Source organism: Cucurbita maxima, unplaced genomic scaffold (assembly GCF_002738345.1).
Source record: "Cucurbita maxima cultivar Rimu unplaced genomic scaffold, Cmax_1.0 Cma_Scf00005, whole genome shotgun sequence".
Classification (NCBI taxonomy): Eukaryota; Viridiplantae; Streptophyta; class Magnoliopsida; order Cucurbitales; family Cucurbitaceae; genus Cucurbita; species Cucurbita maxima.
In genome coordinates this window covers 3,822,181-3,834,466 of record NW_019272021.1, presented here as the reverse complement: position 1 = coordinate 3,834,466, position 12,286 = coordinate 3,822,181, and the positions used below count along the sequence as shown (strand labels likewise).

Below are 12,286 nucleotides of genomic sequence, written 5' to 3'. Positions count from 1 at the left end.
ATACAAAGGAAGGTTTGGTCTTCAAGCTTGATTTATAAAAAGCTTTCAACAAATTGGATTGGGAATTCCTTGATTCCAATGATGAATAAAGTTTGTTTCTTGTAGAAAAAAAAAGAATGAAAATTCCTTGATGACATTTTTTTTTATCTTTTTTATATATATTAAAAGCCCAATGTTCAGATAGACAAAATAAAAGAATACAATGAGAGTATATAAAAAAAAACTTAAGAAAAGCCTGATTAGCCTAAGAAGGGGCTCCAATCAAGCAAATAAAGACTTTGAGGATAATTACGAAAGTTTTTTACAAACAAAAACCCTACACAATCGCACCAAGACAAGCTAGCCACATCAGACGACCCTTCTCTTGGAGGAGTGGATGGAGAAGAAACCCCTCCAACATGGCTCTGCTGCCAGGTCAATTGGACAGAAAAAGTCCTGAAGAGGTCACTCCACATTGATCTAGCATACTTATAGGACTACAAGAGATGGTCGAGGCCCTTGACTGCTTCCCTTCAATGGATACAGCACTAGGGCACAATTATCTGAGGTGCAAGCCCAATACTTGATCCCATTCTTAAAGCCAACGGCTTTAGTGTTCTTTGGAGGAAGTGAATATATGGCTGTATCTCCCATATAAATCACTCAATTATCATTAATCGGAGGCCATTGGGAAGATCAACCCTTTAAAAGGTCTTAGGAACAGTGACTCACCGTCACCTTTTCTCTTTATCTAGTTCTAGTGGCAGATTTTCTAATTTGTATTTTATGAATGAGGGGGGAAAATGGAAGACTACAAGAAAATTTTAAAAATGGAGCCCACAAACTTTAGTGACCGACACTCATAATGAGTCGTTAAACTTACCCACCTCACAAACTTCCTCCTTGATCTCTCTATATTTCTAAAAATTCTATTATTCTTCTCGAATCACATTTCTTTTCAAACTTAGAATTCCCTTGAAGGGAGAACTGAAAAGGACCTCCTCCAGACGAGCCTTCCCATCTCTATTCCAAATCCAACATGCACAAAACTTCCTCAGCCAGTAGCTCCAAAGGTTATGAGAAAACTGGCACTTCCGAAGCAAATGATCCAAATCCTCATTCTGCCTCCTATGGAGAACGCACAATTGCATAATCAAAACATAGGAAGAGTGCATTTGAATGCAACCCATTTTTTGTCCGTGTTTTTAGTTCATGGGATTTTGTATCATATCTTTTTATCAATTCAGGAAAGTTATTTTTGGTTCAAAAAAAAAAAAAAAACATAAATATTTGTAAGATTAGAACATCCAACAATTAAATGGTGAAAGATGGATCTAAAAGATCACAGCAATATTACTCTACAAGTTGTTGTAAGACACCCTTGATAATATGGAAATATCCAATTGGATTGTTCTTGCATTACCATGTCCGTACTGAGAATCCAGGCCAGTACTTTTGGCTCTATATCCAGCTGGGAGGGATCTTGCCCATGTAAACTTATCAGTTACTTGATTCTTATGATAATAAAATAATCAACAATATAAGTTTGTGGCTGAAGCTTAATTTGATCCTGTTGCAACTTATTGTTTGTTTAGGTTACTTGCACATGCGAAGGTTGAGTCTGTAAAGTCAAAAGAAGCAGCTGAACAGAAAAGACTGAGAAAGAGTAGCTGGTTTTCATTTAGCTGGTTTGTGAAAATCTTATTACCTATATTTGGTTCAGATCAATTTCCTAATGCTATAATTTACAATTCTTTTAATCTTATCATTTATTATGGTTTTCATATCATATTAGGCGTGCAAACTCTGAAGACACTTCTGATGGGGATGCTTCTGAGGGATCACATTTAGGTGTAGAACAATTGACTAAAGAGGAATGGCAGGAAATTAATAAGTTGCTAAGTTACCAACAAGATGAGGACTCACCATCCCATTCTAGGAAGGATGCGCAGAACACGATACAGCTGTTGTTTACAGTATCGATTAATCAGGCTGCTGCAAGAATTGTTAACATTAATCAGACTGAGATTGTTTGCGGAAGATTTGAGCAACTTTCTGTGTCAACCAAGTTAAAACAGCGCAGCATCTACTGTGATGTGTTACTGAAATTTTATGGTTTATCTTCTCCAGAAGGTTCACTTGCTCAGGTTTGTTCCCATCTTGATTGGTTCAAGGCGATATAATGTTTATTTCATTGTTGCCGATGGATCTAATCTGAGAGCATTTTGTTCTCTTATGTTGCTGTGGGTTCTTTTTTCCTTCTAGCTGCTTAATTTTTACATTTAAACAAGAAACAAAATTTTTCGTTAGAGATTGAAATGCAAAGAAAGAGTGCAAGAAAACAAAGACTACGAAGTGTAGACTTTTAGAAAATCAATGTAAAGCGTGAAAGGTAATTGCAAGATAGACAGAGGGAAAGCTATAATTTGATCCTACAAAATATTCCCAATTATTTTAAATATCATTAAGAGAATAGCCTTACAGCAAATTTTGGACAATGAACACTTGAGAAGCCTTGTTCTTGATATATTCAGAACGATGTACCCAATTGAAGAACTTATCTTCAAAAGTCTTTGGTTTCTTTCTTACCAAATGGCCAGAAGGATTTATTTGGAAGCGTTAATCCATAGTATGTTCTCAGATTTCCTAAGCACTTTTTAGCCCTCTAGGAACAATTGTTCATTGTCATTATGAAGAAGGAAGGAAATTCTTTAGTTACCTTTGTTTTTAAATGAAATCATTTACTCGTGAGTTGAATCAGTGCTTCTATTTATGCTTTCCTATGCAATCTAATGGTTCTATGAACTAGGTTTTCTTTTTTTTTTTGGACAAAAATTGCTATTGGGGTCTAGACTTAGAGTTCCTGTTTGCACCCATTGTGATATTATGACTACTTACCATGTTCCAGTAATAACTATCCTTAGAAACTTGTATTTTATTACATTTTCAATATTTTTGCATTAAGGCTATAAAGAGATTTCTTCAATTTTTAAAATTTACTATATCAAGTCTTTTATTTATTTTTTACAAAACCTAAGGGTGAACTTATAAAAACCTCTTCCTCACTCTATCACCATTGAGAAATGCATTTTTCACGCTAAATTGGTATAATGGCTAGTCTGAGTTAATTGCAATAGACAAATAACTCTACTAGAGTTATAATTTTAGTAACAGGAGAAAATGTTTTTTGATAATCAATCTCGTATGTCTGAGTGAAACCATTAGCCACTAGTCCAGCCTTGTATCTCTCACTACTGCCATTTGCATTACCTTTTATAGAAAACACTCATTTACAACCCATTTATCGTTTGGAAATTTTACTATTTTCCAAGTTTCATTTATTTTTTGAACATTCATCTCCTCCATAACTTAAGAGTTTCTAATTTGGATCTTCTAATGCCTCATGTATTCCTTGGAACAAACGAGTCATTTAGCCCAGATGTAAGAACTTTATAATTATTTGATAATTTTTGACATAGCGTATAATTTGTAATAGGATATTTGGTATGGCTTCGAATACCTTTTCTAAAGTCTATGAGAACATCATGATTGAACACAACTGACAGTATTTTTTGAATGGTCGAAAAAGTAGGACGGGATGAAGGATTATGGGTTTTTTTTTTTTTTTTTAGTTTCATTCGTTGGAGTCTCCAATTGGCTCTTGAACGATCAACTATCTGGTCTTGGTTCTTTTGAATGAATTTTTTTTTCTAGTATAAAACTTGAACTTTGGAACTTGGTCAGTTGAACTGTTATGTATTTTTTTGTTAGAATTGTTATTATGAAGGCTCATTATATGTTTCCACAACATATTATGTTTACTTATTTTCCATCATTCTTCTTATTATTAATATATCAAAGATGTTTGTTCCTTGTCAAATTTGTTTACAGAGTGTCTCTAGCGAGCAAAAGGTGAATGCATTGGCTGCTAGCTTTATACACATGCCAGTTGGGGAAAATATTGACTGGAGACTATCTGCGACTATTTCTCCATGCTATGTGACGGTAATTAATAAATTTTTGGCATCTAAAATCAGTTTTATCATTCTCTATCTGCGACTATTTCTCCATGCAAAGTTACCTTCGTTTTCAAAAGAATTGTTGTCTGGTTGCAATTTTGTTTATCCTTGTATTCAAGTGGTGCATACTTTTTTTTTTTTTCCTTTCTTTCCATTTTTTTTTATAATGTGATGATATTGATTGCTGCTATCATGACTGTTAAGACCATTAGGGTTCACTAAGAAATGACCTGGAAGGTTTCAAAGCATGTCTCATCTTTGATTTACAATTGTTTTTTGTTCAAGCGGTAAACAATCATAAACAATCGTTTGTATACCTGAATAATTTGTTATCATTCTTTGAGACCATTTCTAGGATGAAATTTTTTTATAGGATGAAGATTTATAGGGGCAAGTACCAACTCTTGGAGTTAAATTTGTGATTTGATAGGCTGAGCAAATGCCAAATATGGTTAGTTGTGATGTGAGGTCTTTCCCTTCTTATTTAGGACTTCCATAGGGTCATAACTCCAAATGCCTATCGTCTTGGAATCTGGTTGTGAATAAGATTTGAATGAAATTGTCATCTTGGAAGATTAGCTTTTCCTCGAGAGGAGGTAGACTTACCTTTATCAAGTCCATCTTGGGTGGTGTCCTTACCAATTTCTTATCCTTTTTTGATCCCAATGTTAGTGAGTAAAACGGTGGGGAAGCTTACAAGGGACTTCTTTTAGAAGGCTGTTGAGGAACGGAAACGGGCACACTTAATTAAGTGTGGACCTTGGGGGATTAGGGATTGGTAATGTGCGAGCCTGTAAGAAGGCCCTTTTGGCTAAATGGCTTCAGCGGTTTCATTAGGAGTCCAGTCCCTTGTGGCATAATACTGTTGTGAGCAAATTTTGGGTGGTCCCCTTTTGAATAGATTTATTTTGAATGGATCTCTTGTGAAGTCAAAGGTACATCTCAACCTCGGAACTGTCAACCCTGATTTTCTCTCTCTTCTCCAAACCTTATCCCGCCCTTTGCCCAACCTATGTCTACCACCATTGCCTTTGACCTACACCCTTCACTCTTGGAATGAAGTTCAAAATTTCTTAGAAGATTATTTTTGGTTCAAAATTTCTATTAATCATTTTATGAATGATAAGGTCTGGGTGAAAATTGACAAATCTTTCAAAATTAAATTTTGATTGCAAGTGGGGGCATTTTGGTGATCTTCTCTTGGAAAATTGAGCACTGGTAAAATAAGATTCACTTTCATCTGGAGTTTACCTCTGGAATACTGGAAACGATCCTCCTTTGAAGCTGTTGGGCAAAATTTAGGTGGTTCGGTCAACATTATCTCCCCTTAATTTCATTGATTGTTCTACTTCTGTAATTGAAATTAAAAAGAACATTTGTGGCTTCATTCGAGTAGAAATTGTTGTTAAGGTTTATAATATTAGAAATTTCTCTCTCTGGATTGGTGATATAGTTTCCATTGACATTTCAAGCTCAAGCAATTTACTTTATGCTTAAGTAGGGCCATTTTGATAGGCAATCTTGGGTATGTTTTATGGTTTCAAATTCACTGAGTTTAGCAAGTAGATTATGACGGTTATGTTTTTGAAAATTGTTTTCGAATTCTATGATACAAATGGTGCAAATTTTGAAAACAATATTTTTTTGTGTTTAGTGTATCTACATTTTGAATTTGAAATTTTAAAATTCAAAATTATATTCAAAATGATAGAACTATAATAAATATATTATTTCATGTTATAAACTTGATTCATTTTTGTTAAACTAAGATATCTATTATAATGTATATGATATTATAAAATTATAATTATGCAAAATTTTGTGGATAAAACATGGTCTAATTAATTAATACTAGTTTATATTCAACCTAATATTCAGAGGAAATTTGCAACAGTTTTATGGTTTGTAAATGTTATCAAACACATTGGAACAATTGTTTAATTGGGATCCAATTTCGAACATGCTTTCGAAAAATTTTCAAATTTTGTGGATTGAGGGAATTAGAAAGGTAGTGGAAGACGATGTATTTATTTTGTCAAATGAAGATGAGTTGACTGAAGTAGTTATTTTGGTTCAAAGGCACCCTGTGCATGATCAACGTCACAATTTGAAATATCCGGATGCGTTAAAACCATTATTTCCATTGATCATGATGGAATTACGGCTGCCGATCCAAATGTGGCTGATTCTCTTGCTTGTAATGATGATATTTTTCATCTCCTACATCTACGGTGAGGTGGATCCAAGACTTCTAATAGCCTTCCCTCTTCATTATTCTCGCTAGAAAGAAACTCTTAATGTCCTTGGTTATCAGTGGTTAATTCTTATACTTCAGAGGAATCTTATGCAACTATCTCCAGGGCCCTTTACTGAAGTAACTATCCTCTATTGATTCTGATGAGGAATCGGTAGTTAATTAGTGAGGAAGGCAAACAACTTATAGAGTTATTAAAGCACGAAGAGTTTTTAGCAGAGGGTTTATTTGTAGAAGCTTATAATAACCTATTTCCAAATGAAGGCAATGGGTCGGTCAAAGCAGAGCTTAATGCAACAACATTACCAATGTTTTCTCCTTTTATTCCTGCTAAGTTTTCTTCTCTTGTTGTTGAGGTTTGTGGTCTTCAGATGCATGCAAGTCCTTCTTGATCTCTTTAAGTAAAATTTTAATGGCTATTTTCAGCTATAAGGAAACCTTAAAGTCCCAAATGATTTGGGGTTTGCTTTTTTATTATTTTTTTTGCTATGTGGTTCTCGAAAGTGGGTGTTGTCCACCTCATGTTTTGTTATCATTCTCTCCTAGCGCCATTTTAAAAGATTTTATGGTCTTGTGTGGTGAAATCTCTCGTCAGTTTTTTTTTTGTTTGAATGTCTCAAAAGCATTTTCTTGTCGTTTATTCTCTCCTCACTCTTTTCGTTTTGGTTTGGCTGGTCTTATGGCTTCTTTATGGTGTTCTCCAAGTTTTTGGTGGGTTTTTAGATTCTAGCTTTTCGTCTTACTTGGCTTGCGCTCATTTTTAGTTGCAATCGTTTCTTACCTCTTTCTTAATATTTCTTTATTCATTTTCCTTTTTGGGATATTCTAATTATTAGTCTCTGTCCATAATACCATTGAAAAGTTTCGTTCGCTTAAAAAAGAAAAGAGTACAAAAGAGAGGCTCATGATGCATCTTCGTATTAGAAAGGGAAAATACAGTTGAGGGCATTTTCATATATTTGGTTAGGATTAATTTATGCCAAAGTGCATTATTGTTGTTATCACCCCCGATAACCATGAGGAGTGATTGAACATTCAATTTAGCTTTGTTCTAGCTGATAAGGGACAGCTCAGGGAAGGATAAGTCTACCTCTTTTAGAGCATATCTTCTTCCAAGCGGCTATGCAATTCTGCACCATCTAATTCCAAAACTGTGTCTTTTGGAAATGTATTGCTGTCATATATGTATCTTTTGTCTTTCTTTTTTGAAAATGGTGCCTGGTTTTGTTCGCCATATTATATTCTCCTATTTTCTTAGCCAGAGGTCTACATCCACCCAAGCATGTCTTTTTCCGTATACAGGTCTACATCCACCCAAGCATGTCTTTTTCCGTATACTATTGATACTACTACGGAGAACCAAATGGCCTTTGTTGTGGATAAACAAATCTTGGATGCTTCATTGAGCAAATGAGATAGTTAATTATCAGTTTTGTCACAGAAGGAAAGGAAAGGAAAGGATTAGTCGTCAAGTTGGCTGGATCTAGAGAAGGCTTTTGAGAAAGGGGGTTGAGATTTTTTGGATGCTATTCATAAGGAAAGAGGGCTTATGCTATACTTAACCAACCGTTGTAGAAACAAAAAGGAGAGGGCCCCATACAAAATTTCCAGCATCGAGGAGTAAAGAAGAGTGAACAGAAAATATATGAGCCTGTTTAGAAACTCCTGAGTTATCAAACATCACATCCAAATTTTTAGAAACAAAGAGCCTATTAAAAGGAGATTGCAAAGAATCGTCACCCGATTTTGACCACGTGAACTTGCCATTAGACAAATACCATTCCATTAAGCTGAGCTCTTCAATCGAGTTTGTCTTCCGACACAAAATTGTTCACGAGTCCATTGAATCGCGTTGAAATCTACACGAATGCAGCACTGTTCTTACCGATAGACGAGAGTGTGACTCTTCAATGGTATCAGAATTACAAGATCTGACCTCTTGAATGAAATGAAGTCTCAATTCCTTTTTTGGTGTGCAAGAAGGGGATAAGCTTTCATTAAATCATCTTAGCACCTTTTTGATACTCTAGTGGACTTGAATTTTCAAAGGACTCTGGAGCAAATTTTGGAAAAGAAGGTGCCTCTTTTATTGAATCAGAATCACTAATAGCCAAATTATCAATAGAAAAATTGGATTCAAGAGGCAAGATTGGAACTAAGAGATACCAAGACTTTCTGCGAAAGCACAGTAATTAGGGTGCAAAAAATGCCAACGTTCTTGCAGGCCATTGATAATTAAATCCTTGCTGAATTCACGGCTTCTATAGGAGAAATTAAAGAAGTAGATGGGACAATTCAAATCGGTAATTCCAAATTCTGTAAAGCATTTAAAGTCACTTTCTTTTGTGCAACTGTAGCATTTAATGAAATATCATTCGGCACAAAAAATTCCTCATTCTTATGCAGATCATGCACATTAATCCCAGCTACAATTGGGTGAACGTGAGGAGTGACTAATGAAACATTTTCTGGCACAATAATCACTTACTCCTCAATCTGGGAGCTCAACTTAAGACGAAATCTGACGGACGATGAAATACTGGAATGGGCCTCACTATTCTATCTTATACCCTCAGTGAATTTCAAGCAAGGTCTGGATAATTGGCTTTCGCATTTAAATCCCTCTCAAACATTTTCTGGAAAATCTCCAATGGATGGTGTGATTAACGCTGAGGTAAAAGAAAAAAAAATCTCTATTTGAGACTATTTGGAGGGGGCCTTATACCATGAAAACCAAAGCCTTTATGTGGGAGCTCAGTCATTGTGGTTTGAATACAGGGAAGATTGCATAATGGGATGCCTTTCATTCATTATCAACTGGTTGGAATATTAGGTCAAGAAGCCTCTGAATCTCAAATTCACCTATTTGTTCTCTGCAAACCTTCCCAAAGACTCTGGATTTAATACTGGAGGCATTTGATTTTCATTAGCCAAGCCGGACAACACCAAAGATTTTCTTTCACATATTGGTGGGTCATCCTTTCAAACAGTCTAAGAAATTTCCATGGGAAGCGATCATCAGGGCTTTTCTGTTGTACCTTTGATGTGAAAGAAACAATAGGATGCTCAATGATTTATCTTCTTCCCTTAATCGTTTGTTGGATTTTTTTTTTTTTTTTTTTTGAAACTGTAAGCTGTATATATAATTGAAGATAATATACTCATAATGCACTTTACAGCCGGTGTTTTCAATAAAACGTGCACTACAGAAGACTGAATCATGAAATTTACTTGAAGATAGTAGACCAAATGAAGGATTTGGCCTTCCTCATAAGTGATATGGGTTTTTGTCTTTTGTATTTTTATTCATCAATGAAACAGTATTCTTGTTTTCTATTTTACCTTTTCTGTATAGATTTCCATTTGCTTGAACTGTTGAGCTTTTTTTCTTAACTCCCTTTTTCTTCTTGTTTATACAATAGCCCTCACCCGGAATAGGGGTTGAGCTGGGTAAACTGTAAAAGAATAAATAGTAGGTTTCTTTTATATCCACGTGCTTTAGATTTACATAAAATTTTATTCTTTGTGTGTAGATTTTGATGGACAGTTGTGATCGTTTTTTAGAGTTTTTGCGAAGGAGTAATGAAGTTAGCCCGACTGTTGCATTGGAAACTGCAGCAGCTTTGCAGGTGATATTGTCTAATAACTTTCCACCATCATTTTTTGAACTAAACTTATAGTTCTTGAATCAAAATGCAGGTAAAATTTGAGAAAGTGACTCGTAGAGCTCAAGAGCAATTTCAAATTGCATTAGAGGAACAAAGCAGGTAGCTCAATTTGCTTTTTTTATTTGGTAAAAAATCAATATGGACCCTTAATCTTTGGGTGTTGTATCAATTAANAAACTAATAATTGTAGCAAAAAAAAAAAAAAAAAAAAACAGAAGAAGATAGGAAACATAAACCTTTGCAAATAAAGAGACATCAAGGTTTGTCGACCTGCCACAACAACTAATTAAGAAATTGTGTAAGGCAGAACTTTCTTCAAATCATTAGCTGCTCTTAGAATTTCTTCCTCAGTAAATGGGACCTCAAGAGAATCCATTTGTTCAACAGAAATTGAGCTCGAATCATCATTGTTGGGGAAAAAGTGATTTCCCTTTTTTTTTTGTGAACAAGTTATCATAGAAGGCCACAAATTCAGATTCAGTACTCTTGACATATATGAGACTGTCCCCTGTTGTAGAAAGAATTTCAATGACTTTTTTTTTCTTCTGATGCCACAATTCTGAGTTTTCGTCACTTTCAACCAATCACTTTGACTTGCAATGCTGTGTCAAAAAAGATTTTCCTTTGAGGCAAAAAAAAAAAAAAAAAAAGAAAAATTTTTTTTTTTTGGATTGGATAACTATCCTTCTTTGTAAAGATAGTGAGTCAAGGGAGCCATTTTCTTCCCGTTCATCAATTTGTTGGAGCTCTTTAATGAGGTTGTGCTTTTGTTCTGCCATGTTGCCAAAAGTTGGTGGAATTCCAGTCTTTAATCACCAGGCATTTGGATGTCAGGATGTGATCTCCCAAGCGGAACATCATTTCTTCTTGTAGGTGCTAGATTTTTTTCTTGAATTTGTTGAAGGTTTTGATTACCTCTAGCATTCCCATCATCTGTGAAATCTTGAAGATTTCCTTTTTCAGTATTCCCTTGTTTCCATGGGCTTGTTGAACATAATTCAATTTTTTGATTTCTTATTCTCGCTCTTTTAATATATGTTCTAATTTTGTGTTCCAGATTTGCTCTTGACATTGATCTTGATGCCCCAAAAGTTAGAGTTCCTATCAGATCTGGCGTCTCTTCCAAATATGATAGTCATTTTCTTTTGGATTTTGGTCATTTTATGCTGCGAACCATGGTATATTTGTTTACTATGACGTACTGATTTTTTTTCTTTCTAGTTTCTTCCTTTGTTTATGTTATTTCATCACAGGGTTCCCAGTCTGATGAACGAAGACATAGCTTATATTCTCGATTTTTTATAGCTGGAAGAGATATTGCTGCATTGTTCAGGGATTGTAGTCCTGAATGTGAGAAATGCTCAGATTATAGTAATCAACCCATTGTTTCCCCTTTAGCAAAGGAGGAAGCTCACAACGTTTATCCTCTTCTTGATCAGTTTGGAATGGCAGTAGTAGTAGATCAGGTAACTGTTTATGAGGATTCTCCCATTTTCTTTTATGGATTTTGACACTTCACACTGACTTCCTTTTTGGTTAAAGAATATATAGGTTTTAATCTGTGATCTTGTAATTCCTTTTTGTTTTCTTGGTTCAAGATAAAGGTACCTCACCCAAGTCACCCATCTACACGAATCTCTATTCAAGTGCCGAACCTTGGCATTCACTTCTCACCATCAAGATACTGCAAAATCATGGAACTATTAAACACTATCTATAGTAAAATGGAGACTTATGGTCAACACTCGAATACAAGGGGTAATTTACAACCTGTGCTTTCTCCGTGGGGTCCTGTGGATCTCACTGCTGATGCAAGAATCCTAGTGTGGAGGGTATGGCTTTAATTGAGAGAAAAAAAGATTATCTTGCACCTTTTTATATCATAGCCATCCATAATTGTTAAATAATATTTGTTTCAGGGTATAGGAAATTCTGTGGCTCAGTGGAAGCCATGTTATCTTGTTCTCTCAGGCTTGTATATTTACGTTTTAGAGTCGGGAAAGTCCCAGATTTACCAACGCCATTTGAGGTTTTTCTTTGGGTTCCACCTGTTTATTTGTTTTGTTGGCTCTTTGGTTTTCATTTTTGAATGTTAACTAGGTTCTAATTAAACTTTTTTGAGTATTATTTACTTATTATTATTTTATATTACATTTGTGTTATTACAGTGTGGCTGGTAAGCAAGTTCATGAAGTTCCATCAAGTAGTGTGGGTGGATCGTTGTTTTGTATTGCGCTGAGTTCTAGAGGCATGGACATTCAGAAGGTATGTTTAATTGGTTTGAGGTGTTATGGGCTATTCTTTTTTTTTTTTTTTTTTTTTTTTTTTTTTTTTTTTTTTTTTTTTTTTTTTTTTTTTTTTTTTTT

The 12,286-nt window shown here is 34.8% G+C and overlaps 1 protein-coding gene across 1 annotated transcript in view; it reads left to right on the top strand.

Annotated features, from left to right (window-relative positions):
* The window catches only part of LOC111479314, a 68,077-nt gene that overhangs the window by 14,378 nt on the left and 41,413 nt on the right, over positions 1–12,286 (top strand). The window contains exons 13-22 of the mRNA XM_023123874.1: positions 1,575–1,667; positions 1,775–2,126; positions 3,871–3,984; positions 9,786–9,881; positions 9,952–10,019; positions 10,978–11,098; positions 11,174–11,386; positions 11,519–11,752; positions 11,840–11,949; positions 12,089–12,185. Of these exons, the coding sequence (XP_022979642.1) occupies positions 1,575–1,667; positions 1,775–2,126; positions 3,871–3,984; positions 9,786–9,881; positions 9,952–10,019; positions 10,978–11,098; positions 11,174–11,386; positions 11,519–11,752; positions 11,840–11,949; positions 12,089–12,185 (1,498 nt within the window). The remainder of the gene's footprint in view (positions 1–1,574; positions 1,668–1,774; positions 2,127–3,870; positions 3,985–9,785; positions 9,882–9,951; positions 10,020–10,977; positions 11,099–11,173; positions 11,387–11,518; positions 11,753–11,839; positions 11,950–12,088; positions 12,186–12,286) is intronic.